At 41.7% G+C, this 22,326-nt stretch overlaps 1 protein-coding gene across 2 annotated transcripts in view; it reads left to right on the top strand.

Annotated features, from left to right (window-relative positions):
• Positions 1 to 4,112: 4,112 nt before the first annotated feature.
• The window catches only part of LOC139560285 (zinc finger protein 704-like), an 81,613-nt gene continuing 63,399 nt past the window's right edge, over positions 4,113 to 22,326 (top strand). Inside the window, exons 1-2 of one of the 2 annotated variants that reach the window (XM_071376922.1) lie at positions 4,113 to 4,672; positions 7,416 to 7,648. In XM_071376922.1, coding sequence (XP_071233023.1) covers positions 4,379 to 4,672; positions 7,416 to 7,648 — 527 coding nt within the window. In that variant the 5' untranslated portion in view covers positions 4,113 to 4,378. The remainder of the gene's footprint in view (positions 4,673 to 7,415; positions 7,649 to 22,326) is intronic. The other variant, XM_071376923.1, reaches the window with a different exon arrangement.

The following is a 22,326-nucleotide window of genomic DNA, read 5'->3' as shown; positions in this document are numbered from 1 at the left end:
TTGACCAAATTCAAAACAGCAATCCTCGTCTTTCATTATTAGATATTTTATAGAAAAACCTGATGGTTCACTGTTCAATGTTGTAATTTCACTTCTGGGTTTTCCCACTTTATTAGTGAAATAGTCATTGAAATGATTGCCAATACTGAAAGGTTTTGTTATAAATGACCCATCAACGTTAATGAACAATGGAGATGAATTGGGATTTATGCCCATGATATCATTTAAGGTACACCAAAGTATTTTTCCATTGTGTTTTATGTAATTTATCTTTGTTTGGTAATATAGTCACAACATTTCTCTATTTACAGGCGGAAGTTTGCCAACTCTTTTGCATAATTTATTTTAATCATACAATTTTTCAATTCATCATTAATCCAGGGGGATTTAACAGTTCTCACAGTTAGTTTCTTAACAGTACATGTACATAAGTATATGTAATTATTTCTGCCTATATATTTTCCCAGGGAAGGGAAAACACACTGCGAGCATAACCAGTGAATACCTGAATTTCAGGAGGGAGAGCGAGGCCTCATACCTGGAGACACTTGAGGCCCAGCATAAGGATCAGCACTTTAATCAGCTGTGAGAAGATGAGGCAGCAGCCAGTGCAGCAGACAGGGCATCCAGGGTGGCTGAGATGGCCCAGATCGCCTTGTTTAACAACAGCTTCGTAGCGGTCTGTATTTCGACAGTTTGTCCAAGCCATAAAAGGACGCCAGACACCAACAGCAGTCATGTCACTAGACTAAACTGGCTTATGTAAAATACTTGTTTTTATTCACTTAAATGTGCAGTACACCAAACGCATTGTGAATGTGGCTTTCAATAACTGTTAATTGAATTTAGCCTACTGTTAAACAATAAAAAAGAATGTACATTTAACAGATTTTGGAACAATACACTTCTTAAACATGCTTAGGTAAAAATACAAAACTTATAAGAACATACACTACGTGCCACGCCCTGATCTGTTTCACCTGTCTTTGTGATTGTCTCCACCCACCTCCAGGTGTCACCTGTTTTCCCCATCAGTCCCCGGTGTATTTATCCCTGTGTTTCCTGTCTCTCTGTGCCAGTTCCTCTTGTTTTTCCAAGTCAACCAACATTTTTCCTAGATCCTATTTTTCCCGGCCTTTGTTTTCTCCTAGCCCTCCTGGTTTTTGATTCTTGTCTGTCCTGACGCCGAACCCGCCTGCCTGACCACTCTGCCTGTTCTGACCTCGAACCTGCCTATCCCCTTGTACTGTTTGGACTCAGACCTGATCATTGAACCCCTGCCTGTCCTGACCTCGAGCCTGCCTATCACCTGGTACTGTTTGGACTCTGACCTGGTTTATGAACTCTCACCTGCCGCCGATCTGCCTTTTTCCTACCTCTTTTGGTATAATAAATATCGGAGCTCAACCATATGCCTCCTGTGTCTGCATTTGGGTCTCGCCTTGTGCCCTTATACTACTGTTCAAAAGTTTTTTTGTCTATTAAAATAACATCAAATTGATCAGAAATACAGTGTGGACATTGTTAATGTTGTAAATTACTATTGTAGCTGGAAACGGCAGATTTTTTTAATGGAATATCTACATAGGCGTACAGAGGCCCATTATCAGCAACCATCACTCATGTGTTCCAATGGCACGTTGTGTTAGCTAATCCAAGTTTATCATTTTAAAAGGCTAATTAATCATTAGAAATCCCTTTTACAATTATGTTAGCACAGCTGAACACTGTTGTCCTGATTAAAGAAGCAATAAAACTGGCCTTAGACTAGTTGAGTATCTGGAGCATCATCATTTGTGGGTTCGATTACAGGCTCAAAATGGCCAGAAACAAAGAACTTTCTTCTGAAATTCATCAGTCTATTCTTGTTCTGAAAAATGAAGGCTATTCTATGTGAGAAATTGCCAAGAAACTGAAGATCTCGTACAACGCTGTGTACTACTCCCTTCACAGAACAGGCTCTAACTAAGAGGAGTGGGAGGCCCCGGTGCACAACTGAGCAAGAGGACAAGTACATTAGAGTGTCTAGTTTGATAAACAGACGTCTCACAAATCCTCAACTGGCAGCTTCATTAATAAATAGTACCCGCAAAACACCAGTCTCAACATCAACAGTGAAGAGATGACTCCGGGATGCTGGCCTTATAGGCAGAGTTCCTCTGTTCAGTGTCTGTGTTATTTTGCCCATCTAATTATTTTCTGATCAATTTGATGTTATTTTAATGGACAAAAACATTTGCTTTTCTTTCAAAAACAAGGACATTTCTAAGTGACCCCAAACTTTTGAACGGTAGTGTATATCTAATGGTAAGTATAGGGAGTATAGTAGTACTTTAATCCCCAAGGGTAAAATCATGTCAAGGCCAGTATAGTAATCAAAAAAGGGAGAGAAACACTGAGCTAAGGAACTAGCCTTGGCCTGTCATGCTACACGACTGCTTGTCGAACATCTCATTCCAAAATCATCGGCATTAATATGGCGTTTGTCCCCCCTTTGCATCTATACCAGCCTCCACTCTTCTGGGAAGGCTGCGGTTCGATGGGGTTGAGGTCAGGGCTCTGTGCAGGCCAGTCAAATTCTTCCACACCGATCTCGACAAACCATTTATGTATGCACCTCACTTTGTGCACAGTGGCATTGTCATGCTGAAACAGGAAAGGGCCTTCCCCAAACTGTTGCCATGGAGTTGGAAGCACAGCATCGTCTAGAATGTTATTGTATGTTGTAGCGTTAAGATTCCCTTTCACTGGAACTAAGGGGCCTAGCCCGAACCATGAAAACAGCCCCAGACCATTAAACTCAGTAAAATACTACATGAGTAAAAGTACATAAGTATTTGCTTTTAAAAATACTTAAGTGTCAAAAGTAAATGCAATTGCAAAAATATACTTAAGTTTTAAAAGTAAAACTATAAAATATTTCAAATTGCTTATATTAACCAAACTGCACAAATCTTTTTGGTTTTTGTTTATTTACGGACAGCCAGGGGCACACTCCAACACTCAGAAATAATTTGCAAATGAAGCATTTGTGTTTAGTGAGTCCTCCAGATCAAAGGCAGTAGGGATGACCAGGGATGTTCACTTGATAAGTGCGTGAATTGGACCATTTTCCTATCCTGCTAAGCATTCAAAATGTAATGAGTGCTTTGGGGTGTCAGGGAAAATGTATGGAGTAAAATGTACATTATTTTCTTTAGGAATGTTGTGGAGTAAAACGAAAAGTTGTCAAAAATATAAATAGTAAAGTAAAGTACAGATACCCCAAAAACGACTTAAGTAGTACTTTAAAGTTTTTTTTACTTAAGTACTTTACACCACTTTTTGTGACTAGAGCGAGTACAGCTACGACCGGAAGTGACTTTTGGTAGCAGGTTAAGAGAGCACCACCATTTTCTGATTTTCTGACAATTTACTATCTTGGTTGAAAGCAGTGTGCAACATTGTAAATTGGTGGTGGAAAATTGTGTATTATTAAGACAGTACACATATTTTTCCTTTTTTTGGGGGGGGGGGGGGGGGGCGACTCGCCATTAAAGCTGGTTAAGGAGGAAAAGGATGCTTTTGCAGCCTGCATGGAGGATGCTTTATGTACGAGCTGTCCATATATTACCGGGAATGCACATCAATCCTAGATTGTGCAGATTTAGCACCAACTATCAGCTAAGACGGAACCACTTAGAAGTTAAATGATGTTGAAAAGGCTTCTTTTACCCACTGAGCGAAAAATATACTTGAGTTACATTGTTTTTTTTCTGGGGGTGGATTCTCCCTTTAATGTAAACCCAGCCACTTAGGCTACGGAAACACTGATAAAATGGCATAGGCTTATTTTTGTTATTATCCGGTGATAAAACGAGTGATTAATTCCGCGCTTTGGGCTATTCTTTGAAGTTGTGAATAGGCTGATACACTTGATCTCCACAGACATAAGGCTACTGTTTCGACTTCAACCAAGTCTAGGCCTTGTTGTTTTCATTTCTCCCTTTTCCAACGGCCGGCCGGCATAGGGCAAACTGGAGCGACACACCCCCACAATCTTCGCTGAAAAGAAGTGACACGGTCCAAACTAGCCAATGGGCTGCAGGCTTCCGACGGCTGCGTGCCGAAGTGGAGTGTTTATGTATTCTGAGGACCAGTATGAGTGAACTGAAGGCGGTGCCCTGTGATTCTCACCAGGCTGCACCAGTGGTCTGGACATGCAGGGGAGTGGAGGCGTGGCATTTTGTTTGACTAAATAACTAAACAATCTTTAACTATACGGTAGAACAGCGGTAACAGACGGAGATCGATTCCAGACAATCCCGATAAATGTATTTTATTACAGATATCTGCACTCAAATCTATAGAAAGCGGGTCATCTTTCTCTAGTCCAACGATGAATTCTAAACGTCTGCTTGACATGTCTGCTGTTGGAATACGGGTCGGGGGCGCTTCGAAACAAGCCGGTATTGATCAGCATGCAGAGGGTTCCAAGGGACGCAAAATTACTGTCGCCGCCACTGCGGACAGCCGTGTCATTCTGGCGTGCAAGAATGGTCCCGCAGCAGGAGCAGTTTTCTACAAATTCGTGTTGGATGATGGATCTTTAAGAGAATGTACAGGACAGGACACCGTCCTCAATGTGAATGACCTGTCATCAGGGAGAGAACAATACCACCTCTTGAATAAAGTAGGTTGTATTACACGGTCAAAACCATTGCATGCCGGACGTAATATTTTTGGGTCTAACAGTGAGTTGGTTAGTTATTCATTTCCACCCTATTAAATGATTCACGTTGAGTTACATTGTTGCCGAAAAACCTACTTTTGCAATCACCCGTAATACAGAACCAGTCCGCTCATACTTTTCTGTAGCCTCTTCGCTCCGGAAGACCTGTAGCCCATACATTGTGCGCCCAATAAGGTTACAGGTCTCCCGGAGCGAAGAGGCTAACTTTGCTGACGACGTGAACCGGTTATGTTTTCAAGTGACAAATATAGGTCAGGCATGCGACTAACCCAAGTTAGTTAGATTATTAATTACAACTAGTAGGCTATATATGACGAATTTTAATTTGTTAAGATGGCGGCCCATTGCATGTTCAAAGTTTAAAAGTCCAGATCAGTCCAAATCATGTTTTCATGAAATTGGGTCATATGGATGAAACCATATCAAAGTAGGACTACCGAAGTATGAACATATCTGTTGCTTCTACATTCATAAAGTTTGATCATAAATGTACAGGTCCCCTCCACCCATGTCAAACACTTATTCAGGAGGCAGGATTATTAAAAAGCCACATTTGGTAATGTTTTATTCTCTTACCTAATTCAAAATAAATTCGGCCTTTTAGCCAACAAACCAGAAGGTGTGTTTGCAGAGGGGCGTGGTTTACATAGCTAGCTAGTCTACTGGTGCCAAAAATTGACTTCAGCACGTCAACAAATATAATAAAAGCTTTCACCTACTTGTCTAAGACACTTAACCCCTTTCCTCTGTGTCTGGTGTTCGCTAGTAACAGGCTAACACGGTCGTCAGCCAGCATGTAACAAAAGCGGGGGAAGGATTGCCCAAAACCGCTACACAGTTGTCATATCATTACACCGAGACATGCCAAATGGAACATTCATAGAAACGTTTTGATATTGTTGATATGCATGCTATATGAATGCTGTCTCTTTCAATGACATAGACTGACTGGGGTAAAATCTATGATCCCTTTTTTGATGTCACTTGTTAAATCCACGTCAGTCAGTGTAGGTGAAGGGGAGAAAAGGGTTAAACTAATATTTGTAAGCCCTGAGGCAATTGAGACATGGATTGTGTGTGTGTGCCATTCAGAAGGTGAATGGGCAAGAGAAAATATTTAAGTGCCTTTTGAAAGGAGTTTGGTAGTAGGTGCCAGACACACTGGTTTGTGTCAAGAATTGCAACACACCTGGGTTTTTCATGCTCAACAGTTTCCCATGTGAATCAAGAATGGTCCACCACCCAAAGGACATCCAGCCAACTTGACACAACTGTGGGAAGCATTGGTGTCAACATGGGCCAGCATCCCTGTGGAATGCTTTCGACACTTTGAACATGAGGTGATTACAGCAGATAAATGGCATGACAATGGGCCTCAGGATCCTGTCACGGTATTTCTGTGCATTCAAATGACCAGCGATTAAAATTTAATTATGTTCATTATCTGTAGCTTATGCCTGCCCATACCATAACCCCACCGCCACCACCGCCCACCGCCACATTGTTCACAACGTTGACATCAGCAAACTGGTCACTCACACGACTCCATACACGTGGTCTGCGGTTGTGAGGCCGGTTGGACGTACTGCAAATTTCTCTAAAATGACGTTGGAGGTGGTTTATGGTAGAGAAATTAACATTAAATTATCTGGCAACAACTCTGGTGGACATCCCTGCAGTTAGCATGACAATTGCGCGGTTCCTCAAAACTTGTGACATCTATGGCATTGTGTTGTGTGACAAAACTGCACATTTTAGAGTGGCCTTTTATTGTCCCCAGCTCAAGGTGCACCTGTGTAATGATCATGCTGTTTAAGGTGGATGAATTATCTTGGCAAATGAGAAGTGCTCACTAACAGGGATGTAAATAAATGTGTGCACAAAGTTTGAGAGAAGTAAAATTTTTGTGCATATGGAACATTTCTGGGATCTTTTATTTCAGCTCATGAAACATGGGACCAACATGTTTAGTCTGTCTTTTCAGACTTCCTGGTAGTTTCACATTAGAGAGATATTAATTATTCACTTTTTTCCCCTCCCATTTTTATCACGATACATTTGATGGGTTATGGTTTAGTCACACTAGAGGCTACTTTACATGGAAATCCCCCAGTAATGGAAAGCGCCCACTAGTGGTTAAAAGGTTTTTGGCAATCCAAAGATACGGTACTGTACTAGAGCACACATTACACCGGTTTTAAAGTCTGCACTGGCTGCCTTTGAATTTTAGAATTCATTTAAAATAAATCCATGATTGTGCACACCAATACATGTCAGACATGCTTTTAAGTTATGTACCCAGTAGGTCCCTCAGGTCCTCTGGCACTGGCCTTTTAACTATCCCAAAGCCTAGGACCAAGAGGCATGGAGAGGCTGCCTTTAGTTACTATGCCCCCAGCCTCTGGAATATCCTGCTAGAGAACCTGAGGGGGGCCAAAACTGTGAACATATTTAAAGAAGATCTTAAAACACACCTTTTTGACTGCTTTTTAGTCGTTCAGATTCAGTGACACAGCTTCTATATTTCCTTACACACAAAATCTCCAGCACATGTCCCCTTCCTAACAATCTAGCCAAAGACATCTGTTAAACGGTGCCTAAAACGATCATGCAGATAGTATCAGTTCTGAGACCTCAACATTTAGATCCTTTCTCTGTGTGTGTATTGTTCTTCATCCTTCAGGCAGGTTGTGGCGGGGAGGCAGATGAAAGAAACAGTGGTCTGACTGGGATCCTTACTAACGGCAGTCCCACACACTGCCTGATCCGGAAAGGGCAGAAGGCGGACAGACACATGCACTCGGAGGCGAGGACCCCGCTGGTGCCCAGCGGTTGCCAGGCAACAAATGGACAGCAAGTTCCACCTGAGGAGAGAGACCCTCATCCTTCCTCCCAAATACCTGTCCCCCGACGCAGGTAGGGACCACATGGCTAATAACAGTTATTACCTAGTAAGGCATGGATAACGTTATGGTTATTACCTGTAGCATGGTTGCTGCCTTACCCATAGTTGGGTCTATACCATTCCAGGTCTGGATGATACAGTCATTGAATGGGGCATAGAATTTCAGAAAGTTAAAATAGCTCTAAGAATTGGCATAGAATTTCAAAAAGTGGAAACAGAATTGGGTGTTTTCACCTCAAATCCCAAAACAGTCCTGAATAAACTGGAGTTTAAATGGAATTGACTCTAACCTTGTAGTGGTTCAAGCTCTCCTATGGTTTCGGGTATAAATGTTGTGGGGGAGGCTTGGTCAGATGACCGCTGTTGGATTCTTAGAATGCTTTTCAGTGTTCCAGAATACTTCTGGAATGTTCTCAAGACTTTAGAAAATACCTCAGAGTGTCAACGTTCTATAATAAGGCCAAGATTGCCCAATCATGTGAGTGAAAATGGGATGTATGACGGTCATGATGCTGTTGACTGATAAACCTAAACCGAAACGGCTCTTACTGTAATAGTGCACCACTAGCCAATGAACCAATTGCTAGATTAGTCAATGCACAAGATGTCAATGGCTTCTGTCACTGCCTTGCACACCATGGCCAACCACACAAATGTACATTTTTTTTACCTTAACATTGAGATTCAAGTATCTCACACATTTAACGCTGCAGAAGAATACCTATGTTCCACATTGTTGAGCGTGTGATCTTTCACACTAGATGACATTGTGTTGAAGCATCTGTCATGGGATTGGACATGCAATGCTGTGGAATTATCGACCCCCCCTAAGATCCCCATCCCCTTCTAATCTGAAAAATCATTATTATGCCCAGGCGAGATTGACTCCTGCGACTTAATCCATGTCTCATATTCAGATGAAAGTGTTCCCGCTTTCCCTTTTTCTTTCTATAATCTCTCTGTGTCTATCCAGACTCGGTATCATTAAGCGTGTGTCTGTGTTTGTTTATATGTTATTCTGTCAGTGGTTTGTACTGTTGTGTGTGTGTGTGTGACTCAGTGGCTAGCAGAGCGAGAGAAGCTCAAGGCTGTTTTCCCTGTGAATCACATACACACGCACACACACACACACACGCGCGCGCGTGCACTGGTGTGTTGTGCAGGACACTCTCTCTGATAGGGATCGACTGAAGCACAAACACAGCGGTCCAGACACAGGCAGCAGTCAGAGGGAGAGCTGTGTCTGTCCAGGGACATGGCCAGCCAGCCCTCTAATAGATAACACTGTTACATAACAGACAGGAGGTCTGGGAAAGGCTGCAGGCAGACGCTAGTTAAGCCTTTTTATTCACTATTTTTTACAACCATTGATAGGTTGGAACAACTGTCTCTGTTTGAGGGGGGGAACTCTGTGTCTGTGTGAGGGGGGGAACTCTGTGTCTGTGTCTCTGTGTGAGGGGGGGACTTTGTGTGTCTGTGTGTGAGGGGGAAACTCTGTGTCTGTGTGTGCGAGGGGGAGGAGTTGCAATGTGGTTATACATTAACAAAGTTCCCTGCGGTAGTAGAAAGTTGCAATGTGGTTATACATTAACAAAGTTCCCTGCGGTAGTAGAGACATGCAATGAGGTTATACATTAACAAAGTTCCCTGCGGTAGTAGAGACATGCAATGTGGTTATACATTAACAAAGTTCCCTGCGGTAGTAGAGAGTTGCAATGTGGTTATACATTAACAAAGTTCCCTGCGGTAGTAGAGAGTTACAATGAGGTTATACATTAACAAAGTTCCCTGCGGTAGTAGAGAGTTGCAATGTGGTTATACATTAACAAAGTTCCCTGCGGTAGTAGAGAGTTGCAATGTGGTTATACATTAACAAAGTTCCCTGCGGTAGTAGAGACATGCAATGTGGTTATACATTAACAAAGTTCCCTGCGGTAGTAGAGAGTTGCAATGTGGTTATACATTAACAAAGTTCCCTGCGGTAGTAGAGAGTTGCAATGATGTTATACATTAACAAAGTTCCCTGCGGTAGTAGAGAGTTGCAATGTGGTTATACATTAACAAAGTTCCTTGCGGTAGTAGAGAGTTGCAATGTGGTTATACATTAACAAAGTTCCCTGCGGTAGTAGAGAGTTGCAATGTGGTTATACATTAACAAAGTTCCCTGCGGTAGTAGAGAGTTGCAATGTGGTTATACATTAACAAAGTTCCCTACGGTAGTAGAGAGTTGCAATGTAGTTATACATTAACAAAGTTCCCTGCGGTAGTAGAGAGTTGCAATGATGTTATACATTAACAAAGTTCCCTGCGGTAGTAGAGAGTTGCAATGTGGTTATACATTAACAAAGTTCCCTGCGGTAGTAGAGAGTTGCAATGTGGTTATACATTAACAAAATTCCCTGCGGTAGTAGAGAGTTGCAATGAGGTCTTGATGAAATCCAATATGGTGGATCAATGGAGAACGATGACCTGATGAGTGTGTTGTTGGTTTAAAATCACTGTTCTCTTATATCAGGATCATGTGAAGTTCATGTGCAGGAAATCATGTGTGATGAAAGTGTCCTCCCGGGGAGCATGCAGCAAGATTGAGCATGCTTGCTTTCCAAAGTACTGACAGTTGCTGTGTGTGCGTTTTCTGTGTGTGTATCACTGGGTGAGTAAGTATGTGGGTGAGAAATGAATTTGAGTGTGTGTGTGTGCGCGCAGCACGCATGTGTTTGCGAGAGCCAGCCAACACAACAGCTGCCATGCTCACCTTTCACCTCTGACTTGAAATGACTTTTCTCCCTCAGTCTGAGTGGATGACTCCCTTACTATTCTACTCTATCCTTCAGCATATTAAACACGCTGGCCAGGGCTGCTAACAGAGTTTGAATAACGTCACGTTACATAGGCCTAATGATTCGGTCATATTTGTCGAGGCCCTTGTGGCTACATTAAGCGTGTAGATTATCTCCTCGTCTCACCCTGCTCACATCCAAATGGGGGTCTGCTCTATGTAGCATGGGCCACTTTCTCTTAGCAGGAGCATAAGGAGCAGTTACAGTCAAATCGATTCTATAATTCCATCCTGTATCTGCAATAAGAAGGAATTGGATATTGGTTGTTTGTATGGCTGTGTTCATTCCGCGATGGAACGGTTCAAGTAAGCACAGACAAGAAATAGTGGTTCACCCCACTAGTGTCCGTCTGTCCCACAGTTTTAATGTTACAGTCTGTTGTATAGTTTTATGGTCTGACTATAGACAGTTTCTTGTTGGAAGCTACTTCTTCACAGTGTAATCGAGCGTTTGCCTTGTTTCACCTCTCAGCTGTCACACTTGTGTGTGTCTGGTGTGTGTTTGTTTCCACATTCACACCCTAGCCAGGCACTCTTTTTAAGAGGCAGTGTTTTGTAAAGTTGGGCAATGTGTTCAGTTCAGGGCTTTATCACTGTGTTACTGTTTGTCCTGCAGACAAGCCCAGACAAGCTTCTCTGCACCTAAAAGAGGAGGGACTTGGGTTGGGGCAGCTTTTTTGGTAGCCTGAGTACCAGCCTCTTTGGCTAATCCACTCCCTGTACTTCATGTCATGTGACTAAGAGACTGGCCTTTCCGCTATCTTCAAATTCGTTATCAATAATACGTCACAATACGATGCAGAGTTCGATTTGGCAGCTTCTCTGCTAAAACCATTGACAACTGTGCTGTTTTCAAGGGATTGTTAAATGTCCAATTATTCCACATTTAGCTCTATCCTCAGAGTTCTAGAGCAAGTAACTGCATGTTTTTCGTGATCAGTAAACCTCAATTAAGCATGCATTTTCAAATATGTGAGGGTAGGCTATCCATTTGGCGTGTGAGCAAACAACATGTCATTTAGCTTGCTTCATCAGAGATGAGGCTTTTGGGAAGAGCTTGACATCGGCAAGTCCTCTTGGTGGTAAAGTTGTCAGTCGGACTACTGTCATCACTATAGATTGCAAGCAAATCAAACAATATTGGGATATAGCCATCTAGTTTATCTAGTTAGTTTGTTAACTAGCCATATTGATCTGTTATTAGCTAGCTGTCTACATCAAATTGGCTAATCAATCAATGTAGCCTAGCATGTCTGTCAGCAGCAATTGTGATTAAGCACTCTTAAAACCAATAAATAGGGATAATATTAGCTAACTTTGCTAGGTTGGCCTATGTTTGTAGAAAAAAGTGCATTAGGTCTACCTACCACTATGTTTAGCCAAGTTTCTACCGGTAGCTAGCAACGTAAACATTATCAGCTAACAGTACATCGCCAAATGCACCTTTCTGCTGCTTGACAGGCAGACCCCACAAAGGATGGGAAATGAACCGAAATCGCTCGTATTGTATTTTATATCAGTCAAATATCCAATTAATGGTGGCCAATATTGAGAGATATCATGAGGCTACCCTCACGTATCTCAACATTCAAAAAGGCACTGGCACATCTGAGCTATCTCTGTTGCAGGTGCATGGTAACAATTGAATAACATGGGGGAGAAATGAAGGAACCAGTGTGCGGGTTTCTACTTTTTACCATCGCGCATCTGAAATGACATGATCAACTGATGTTTACTGGTCATGAAAGCATGCGGTTACTTGTTGTAGCCTGTAACTTTGATGATGAAATGTGCGCAACTGTTTTGCATGGACTGTTTGGACATTTGTAGTTCTGACTATGCTCTTCAAGAGGACATGATATTACGACCGAATAGTTAACGTTTATTTACCAATCCCTTGAAAACGACACCCAGTTGTCAATAGTTTTAGCAGACCTGCGGGTCTCCTTGCCCACCAGCAGAAAAATCTAACGCTCTGCACCTTATTGTGACATTTTATTTATAATTACCTACATGAACATTGTATCATTAATGACCTTGAGAAAAACAGAGGATCCTGATTTGATCACCCTAACAGCTATCCTCAAATCACAATGATTATGCAAATATTGGAACTTAATTTCTCCACAGAACACGTTGGTTAGCAACCATTTTTTGTTTGTCCAGACATTATCAGTCTGTCAAAAGTTGCTAGCTCATGTCTAAATTCTCAAACTAAATACATACTGCAATTTCAACCACAGAACAGTTCGTTTTGATTTAAAAGCCTCAGGATACAACAACTTGCCTAGCTAACAGCTAAATGTTTGTTTTTGACTTTGTTATAAATTCGAATTCTATTTTCGACGCGCCACATGTTTTCCTGGAAAACAATTCATGTTATTTCCAACAACCAATGAGCAACTCTGCCGTAAATCCAGCGTTTTATTGAACGTTGAGATTACCGAAATGCCAGTCTCTTTTGACAATGACAAGGTACTCAGTCTAGCTTTTTGGCAGGTTTGTTGGGAAATGCTTTGTTTTCTTATCTCTTCTCCTGCAGATTTTGGCTCTGAGGCAGTTGTTTAAGTGAATGGAAATACTGCCCCAGCCTGCTTGTACAAGGCCAATGCGACCTAATTTCTCTATGTCAACGCTGTGAGAGATTGCCACTCCGTGATAGGCTGACTGACCTAGTTTTAGCTCAGCCAGCTAACATAGGTCAGCAGCACTGTGCTTCCGGAAGCAGGATGAAGCATAGGCTACTCCATGCATTCCCACACACCACGCACGCACTCACCCATGTGCATTCAGAAAGTATTCAGACCCCTTCACTTTTTCCACATTTTGTGATTACAGCCTCGAATCTTCTTGGGTATGACGCACACCTGTATTTGGGGAGTTTCTCCCATTCTTCTCTGCAGATCCTCTCAAGCTCTGTCATATTGGATGGGGAGCGTCACTGCACAGCTATTTTCAGGACTCTGTAGAGATGTTAGATCGGGTTCAAGTCCGGGCTCTGGCTGGGCCACTCAAGGACATTCAGAGACTTGTCCCGAAGCCACTTCTGCGTTGTCTTCATAGTTTTAATGTCTTCACCACTATTCTACAATGTAGGAGAAAAAAAGAAAAACCCTTGAATGAGTAGGTGTGTCCAAACGTTTGACTCGTACTGTATGTAAATAAGGTATTTCTGTTTTAAATGTACAAAAATTTCTTAAAACCTGTTTTCGCTTAGTCATTATGAGGTATTACAGTTGAAGACAGAAGTTTACATACACCTTAGCCAAATACATTTAAAGTCAATTTTCACAATTCCTGCCATTTTAATCTGAGTAACAATTCCCTGTTTTAGGTCAGTTAGGATCACCACTTTATTTTAAGAATGTGAAATGTCAGAATAATAGTAGAGAATGATTTATTTCAGCTTTTATTTTTTCATCACATTCCCAGTGGGTCAGAAGTTTACATACACTCAATTAGTATTTGGTAGCATTGCCTTTAAATTGTTTAACTTGGGTCAAACATTTCGGGTAGCCTTCCACAAGCTTCCCACAATAAGTTGGGTGAATTTTGGCCCATTCCTCCTGACAGAGCTGGTGTAACTGAGTCAGGTTTGTAGGCCTCCTTGCTCGAACACGCTTTTTCAGTTCCGCCCACAAATGTTCTATAGGATTGAGGTCAGGGCTTTGTGATGGCCACTCCAATACCTTGACATTGTTGTCCTTAAGCCATTTTGCCATAACTTTGGAAGTATGCTTCGGGTCATTGTCCATTTGGAAGAAACTTTTGCAACCAAGCTTTCACTTCCTGACTGAAGTCTTGAGATTTTGCTTCAATATAGCCACATAGTTTTCCTTCCTCATGATGCCATCTATTTTGTGAAGTGCACCAGTCCCTCCTGCAGCAAAGCACCCCCACAACATGATGCTGCAACCCCCGTGCTTCACGGTTGGGATGGTGTTCTTCGGCTTGCAAGCCTCCCCCTTCTTTCTCCAAACATAACGATGGTCATTATGGCTAAACAATTCTATTTTTGCTTAATTAGACCAGAGGACATTTCTCCAAAAAGTACAATCCTTGTCCCCATGTGCAATTGCAAACCGTAGTCTGGCTTTTTTTATGGCGGTTTTGGAGTAGTGGCTTCTTCCTTGCTGAGCGGCCTTTTAGGTTATGTCGATATAGGACTCGTTTTACTGTGGATATAGATACTTTTGAACCTGTTTCCTCCAGCATCTTCACAAGGTCCTTTGCTGTTGTTCTGGGATTGATTTGCACCTTTTACACCAAAGTACGTTCATCTCTAGGAGACAGAACGCGTCTCCTTCCTGAGCGGTATGACGGCTGCGTGGTCCCATGGTGTTTATACTTGCGTGCTATTGTTTGTACAGATGAACGTGGTACTTTCAGGCATTTGGAAATTGCTCCCAAGGATGAACCAGACTTGTTGAGGTCTCCAATTTATTTTTTGAGGTCGACAAGACGGCCTACAGGGAGGAGGTGAGGGCCCTCGGAGTGTGGTGTCAGGAAAATAACCTCACACTCAACGTCAACAAAACAAAGGAGATGATTGTGGACTTCAGGAAACAGCAGAGGGACCACCCCCCTATCCACATCGACGGGACAGTAGTGGAGAAGGTGGAAAGTTTCTTAAGTTCCTCGACGTACACATCACAGACAAACTGAAATGGTCCACCCACACAAACAGCGTGGTGAAGAAGGTGCAACAGCACCTCTTCAACCTCAGGAGGCTGAAGAAATTTGGCTTGTCACCAAAAACACTCACAAACTTCTACAGATTGAGAGCATCCTGTCTTGCTGTATCACCGCCTGGTACGGCAACTGCTCCGCCCACAACCGTAAGGCTCTCCAGAGGGTAGTGAGGTCTGCACAACACATCACCGGGGGCAAACTACCTGCCCTCCAGGACACCTACACCACCTGATGTCACAGGAAGGCCATAAAGATCATCAAGGACAACAACCACCCGCGCCACTGCCTGTTCACCCCGCTATCATCCAGAATGCGAGGTCAGTACAGGTGCATCAATGCTGGGACCAAGAGACTACTGCATCTTGCCTATGCCGTTCGGCCATCGCTTTCTATTTCTATGTACATATTCTTATTCATTCCTTTACACTTGTGTGTAAAAGGGAGTTGTTGTGAAATTGTTAGATTACTTGTTAGATATTACTGCATGGTCGGAACTAGAAGCACACGCATTTCGCTACACTTACATTAACATCTGTTAACCGTGTGTATGTGACAAATAAAATTAGATTTATTTTGGCTGATTTGTTTTGATTTTCCCGTGATGTCAAGCAAAGAGGCACTGAGTTTGAAGGTAGGCCTTGAAATACATCCACAGGTTCACCTCCAATTGACTCAAATTATGTCAATTAGCCTCTCAGAAGCTTCTAAAGCCATGACATCATTTTCTGGAATTTTCCAAGCTGTTTAAAGGCACAGTCAACTTAGTGTATGTTAACTTCTGACCCACTGGAATTGTGATACAGTGAAATAATCTGTCTGTAAACAATTGTTGGAAAAATTACTTGTGTCATGCACAAAGTAGATGTCCTAACTGACTTGCCAAAACTATAGATTGTTAACAAGAAATGTGTGGAGTGGTTGAAAAACGAGTTTTAATGACGCCAACCTAAGTGTATGTAAACTTCCGACTTCAACTGTAGGTACGTAGTTTGATGAGGAAAACAAATATTGAATACATTTTTGAATAAGGCTGTAAATATAACAAATGGTGGAAAAAGTGAAGGGGTCTGAATGCTTTCTGAATGCACTGCATGCATGCACATGTACACACACACACACACCCTTCCAGAGTAGTCATCTGTCTTCCGCAGTGAAGTTTGCTCTGTGTGGGTGAAGGTCAAAGCAACAGCCTGCCTGGTCTCTGTCTCAGTCTGGATCTCATTGAGACTGGAAGGTGAAACCCCCCCCTCCCCCCAACCCTCTTTCCCCCAACCTCTTCTCCCTAGTCCTATTCACAGGCCCTATGATTATCCTTTCATAAAGGGTTGTCGTGTCTTGACTATCATTGTGTTTGACTGTTATTTTATAAAATAATTACATACCACGTTCAACTATTACGCAATTACATTAATCATATAACAATTAATTAAGTAGTAATCGGGGGCACCACAGGAAAAATTATTTAACAAGTTACTATCTCCCGACTAAAGTCTAGATATAAATGTCTCTTTTATCAGTCATTTCGTTCATTCTTATTTGCCTTATCAGTCTCATTCTGACTGTCGTAATATCCTATAAATCTGCACAAACCCTAGTCTCCATGGTGAATCAGTCATATACAAATTGGGTTAACCCTTGTGCTGTGTTCCGGTTGAATTGGACCGATTTAAGTTGGACCGATTTAAGTTTTCTCTCTGAAAATTTAGTTAATTTAATCGGATTGTCATAAGGTTCCATGACTTTGTCCACACAGGGCATCTGAACACACAAAATACATTTAGATGATTTTCATTACATTTTGGGTGTTTTAACTTTTGTACACCTGAGGTGTTCCCGGTCAAAAATGATCGGTCATTAGAAATGAATGGGTGAGACTACAATTACTGTATAAAATTGAGTTCTAGCATATGTCCATTCATCAGATGGACACACTTCCTCTCCCAGACCCCCACATGCATGTGTGTTTGAGCACACACACACACACACACACACACACACACACACACACACACACACACACACACACACACACACACACCTCACTAGCCTTCTTGGCTTCCATGGCAACCCCCACGGGAACCTTTCCCCCCAGGGGAACCACACCTGTTGGCAGTCTCACAAACAATCGCAACATTGTTTCAATAATATATATATAGAACTTTTCTCACAGCTCTGGTATATAAAGCTTTTTTGAGGCCTTGCTCACAATTCATTCTGTGGCAGCACAATGACCAAACGATATACTGTATGTGAGGCTCTTGATCATGTCTTTGATCATGACACTGGTGAGGAAGAGAGAGTCCTTCTTAAACTTTGACACAAAGTAGTCTGTGATAAAGAGCACTATGTTTCATCTGAGTATTTGTTATACTCAAAATAATCCATATATTCAGCTTTTTTTTTTACTCAAAAACAAGTCGTATGAGCTCAGGTCAATGAGGCCTACAGGCCATAAATAGCAAATAGAAGTTGAAAACTTGTAATGTACACAAGAAATTAAGTTGATAAAAAGATCTAACACAACATTAGGTGATAATATATGTATTATTATGGATTTATAATCAGCTATAATGGGGCAGTCATTTTGGAATGGGAACACCGAATTAATTAACATGAAACAAACTAATTAACATGAAACGAACACAACATGAGGGTTAATTATTTATTTACTAACTAAATAATCACACAATTACATAAACACATAAACAGGATAACTTACACATTGATTACTACACAATGCAATGAAAGGTCCCAAGTGGACTAAACCGATATGACGGCTTGTTACACAAAATGACGGATTCAAAACAGAGGGAGAGCCAAAGGAATTACACTATCGTACAGACAGTTGAGAACTATGCTCATGGAAATGCGAATACTTTGCACATGAACGGCCGCTCATTCGAAAGAATTGCAATGCACATATTTATGTGTGCATGTCTTTGCTGTCTCTCTGATAACACTCGATCCGTCTGGGGAGTAATTCGACAGAAAGTCTCTGGTTGTGTAAGTGTCTGGTGGTCCACCAGAGATCACCATGTCCTTTAGTTGTAGTAGGTTGGTCTCGGAATGTCTGTTAGAACAGCAATGTTCATTAGAATGGATCTTTCAAAGTACCACCCGGTGGTTCTCGGTCAAGTTTACTAGACTAAAGTACTTAAACAGCTGCAGACTGAATGTTCCTGTGTAGTCTTCTTCCTCGAGAGAGAGTTTCAGAGTTTTTCTAACCATTTAAACATGCAGCCACGCTCCACGTTTTCTGGTCTCATAGAGTCTGACCATTCTTGACGTCCGGTTCCACACCGTCTGCCTGCTAATGTACATTTCGTTAGGAGGGGTTTTATGCACTCTGGCAAAAGGGGACGTTCCATGACGCCAACATAATGTCTGTGCTCACGTGGGTGTGGTCACTGACTGGTTAAGACTTTTTATATGAAAAACCATTCCCCTATTTAGAAGGCTAACATCACATTACATCTTGTCACAAATAGTTTCATATTTAATCATATAAGTTCCACAACATTTGGATGTAAACCTGACAACTGTGAAATATACACATTCGCGTTGAGATTGCCTGCAATGACAATAAGCTCTGTCCGATGATGCTGTGCCACACTGCCACAGACCATGACAGACCCTCCACCTCCAAATCGATCCTGCTCCAGAGTACATGCCTCAGTGTAACACTCATTCCTTCGACGATAAATGTGAATCTGACCATCACCCCTGGTGAGACAAAACCGTGACTCGTCAGTGAAGAGCACTTTTTGCCAGTCCTGTCTGGTCCAGCGAAGGTGGGTTTGTGCCCATAGGCGATGTTGTTGCCGGTGATGTCTGGTGAGGACCTGTTTAAAAACAGACCTACAAGCCCTCGGTCCAGCCTCTTTCAGCCTATTGTGGACAGTCTGAGCACTGATGGAGGGATTGTGCGTTCCTGTGGTAACTTTGGCAGTTGTTGTTGCCATTCTGTACATGTCCCGCAGGTGTGATGTTCGGACGTACCGATCCTGTGCAGGTGTTGTTACACGTGGTCTGCCACTGTGAGGACGATCAGCTGTCCGTCCTGTAGCGCTGTCTTAGAAGTCTCCCAGTACGGATATTGCAATTTATTGCCCTGGCCACATCTGCAGTCCTCATGCCTCCTTGCAGCATGCCTAAGGCACGTTCACGCAGATGAGCAGGGACCCTGGGTATCTTTCTTTTGGTGTTTTTCAGAGTCAGTAGAAAGGCCTTTTTAGTGTCCTAAGTTTTCATAACTGCCTACCGTCTGTAAGCTGTTAGTGTTTTAACGACCGTTACACAGGTGCATGTTCATGAATTGTTTATGGTTCATTGAACAAGCATGGGAAACAGTGTTTAACCTCTCTAGGGTACGTGAGACGGTAGCGTCCCACCTCTTCAACAGCCAGTGAAACTGCAGGGCGCCAAATTCGAAACAACAGAAATCCCATAATTAAAATTCCTCAAACATACATGTATTTTACACCATTTTAAAGATACACTTGTTGTAAATCCAGCCACAGTGTCCGATTTCACAAAGGCTTTACGACGAAAGCAAACCTTACGATTATGTTAGGTGAGTGCCTTTTCACGGAATAACACAGCCATTTTTCCAGCCAAAGAGAGGATTCACAAAAAGCAGAAATATAGATCAAATTAATCACTAACGTTGGATCTTCATCAGATGACACTCATAGGACATCATGTTACACAATAGATGTTTGTTTTGTTCGGTAAAGTTCATATTTATATCCCAAAATCTGAGTTTACATTAGCGACTTATGTTCAGAAGTTCCAAAACATCCTTTGCTTTTGCAGAGAGCCACATCAATTTACAGGAATACTCATAATAAACATTGATAAAAGATACAACTGTTATGCATGGAATTTTAGATGCACTTCTCCCAAATGCAACCGCTGTGTCAGATTTCAAAAAAGCTTTACGAAAAAAGCAACCCATGCAATAATCTGAGTCGGCGCTCAGAGCCCAATCAAGACACAAATATAGCCGCAATATTATGCAGTCAACAGAAGTCAGAAGTAACATTATAAACATTCACTTACCTTTGATGATCTTCATCAGAATGCACTCCCAGGAATCCCAGTTCCACAATAAATGTTTGTTTTGTTCGATAATGTCCATAATTTATGTCCAAATTCTTTCTTGTTGTTCTAGCGTTCAGTACACTTTCCAAACTCACGACGCTCGGGCAGGTCCAGCGGAAAGTACGGACGCAAAGTTAAAAAAAAAGTTATATTACAGTCCGTAAAAACATGACAAACGAAGTATTGAATCAATTTTTAGGATGTTTTTAACATAACTCTTCAATAATGTTCCAACCGGAGTATTCCTTTGTCTTCAGAAGTGCGATGGAACAGAGCTCACTCTCACGTGAACGCGCATGGTCAGGGCATGTTCAGGTCATGATAGACCTTACTCATTTCTCTCTCCTTCGGCCCCACTTCACAGTAGAGGCAGCAGACAAGGTTCTAACGACTTTTGACATCTAGTGGAAGCCTTAGGAAGTGCAACATTACCAATATCCCACTGTATCTTCAATAGGAGCTGAGTTGAAAATCGACCAACCTCAGACTTCCCATTTCCTGGTTGGATTTTTTCTCAGGTTTTTGCCTGCCATATGAATTCTGTTACTCACAAACATCATTCAAACAGTTTTAGAAACTTCAGAGTGTTTTCTATCCAAATCTACTAATAATATGCATATTCTAGCTTTTATGGTTTTGTAGCAGGCCGTTTACTCTGGGCATGCTTTTCATCCGGATGTGAAAATACTTCCCCCTACCCCAAAGAAGTTAAACCCTTTACAATGAAGATCTGTGAAGTTATTTGGATTTTTATGAATTATCTTTGAAAGACAAGGTCCTGAAAAATGGACGTTTCTTTTTTGCTGAGTTTACTCTCCCTAATAGTAAAGTTTCTATTCTATTGGTCAGTTTATCGACAAATAGCCTATTCCAAACAGACTCTGGGACAGTTGTGCGAAGATAGAGCCCAAATTCAATCAACCAGTAGGCCAAGGCTACATAAAACATAAAAATAAACTTTCATAAGCAATTAGTCTGATGCAAAGCTAACTAAGTAAAACATGTATGAACGTGTTAAATTATTATGGGACGTGCTGTCATTTTCAGGACCTGATTGGTCAACAAGCTTATTTGACATGTATCTTTTTTGACACGTAGATACCCAAACGGTGTTCCATATAAAACACCATTGTCAAAAGGGCACCTCACATGCGAGTGGTTTCATGTGACAGAGATGAAAATATCGTAATTTAGAAAGAGAGGCGTTCTAATAGGCTACTTTGAAGCAAGGTAAGACATGACTTGTGTATTAAAACATTCAGGTTTCAAACAATTAGTCTTTTCTGAATGCTTAAACACTAACAGTGATTCTTGAAGCACTATCTCTGAAACCATCAACACTTGTAGCCAATGCATTTACCAAGTGTACCAAACTGAAGGCACATTCTCTGCTTTACACTCAGTTTGCAATTTAATAACACACTTCTAGCAAAACTGTAAACATTGGTCTCTACATTGCTACACTATTTCGCCAATTGCCTTTCCACATTGACACATGTGAAAACACTTTTAGATAAAGAGTTCACTTACAAATCAGAGCTTGAGCACTATAAATAGGCCACAGGTAAACATTTGGTTTGGACAAGAATGGTGACCAATACTGGACACAGAGTAAGCGGGGTTAGAACTAGAGTAGGAGGTGAAGTTGGACGAGGGATGAATGAGAGGACGGGGAAGAGGAAGGGGAGTCAGGAACACAATAACTGATGAAATCAGAGCGACTGTGGTTGACCATGTTGTCAACTATGGGATGAGCATGAGGGAGGCTGGGCAATGGGTTCAACAAATCTGAGCCGCTATACTGTTGCAGTATCATCCGGATATTTCGAAATGAGAACCTATAAGTAAGTGCTGTTGTCTTACTGGTACAGTATGGTCGTGGCCAAAAGTTTTGAGAATGACACAAATATTAATTTCCACAAAGTTTGCTGCTTCAGTGTCTTTAGATATTTTTGTCAGATGTTACTATGGAATACTGAAGTATAATTACATGCATTTCATAAGTGTCAAAGGCTTTTATTGACAATTACATGAACTTGATGCAAAGAGTCAATA

The sequence above is a fragment of the Salvelinus alpinus genome, chromosome 30 (genome assembly GCF_045679555.1).
Source record: "Salvelinus alpinus chromosome 30, SLU_Salpinus.1, whole genome shotgun sequence".
NCBI lineage: Eukaryota > Metazoa > Chordata > Actinopteri > Salmoniformes > Salmonidae > Salvelinus > Salvelinus alpinus.
Note: the sequence above shows the minus strand (reverse complement) of the source record. Positions and strands in the feature narration are given on the sequence as shown.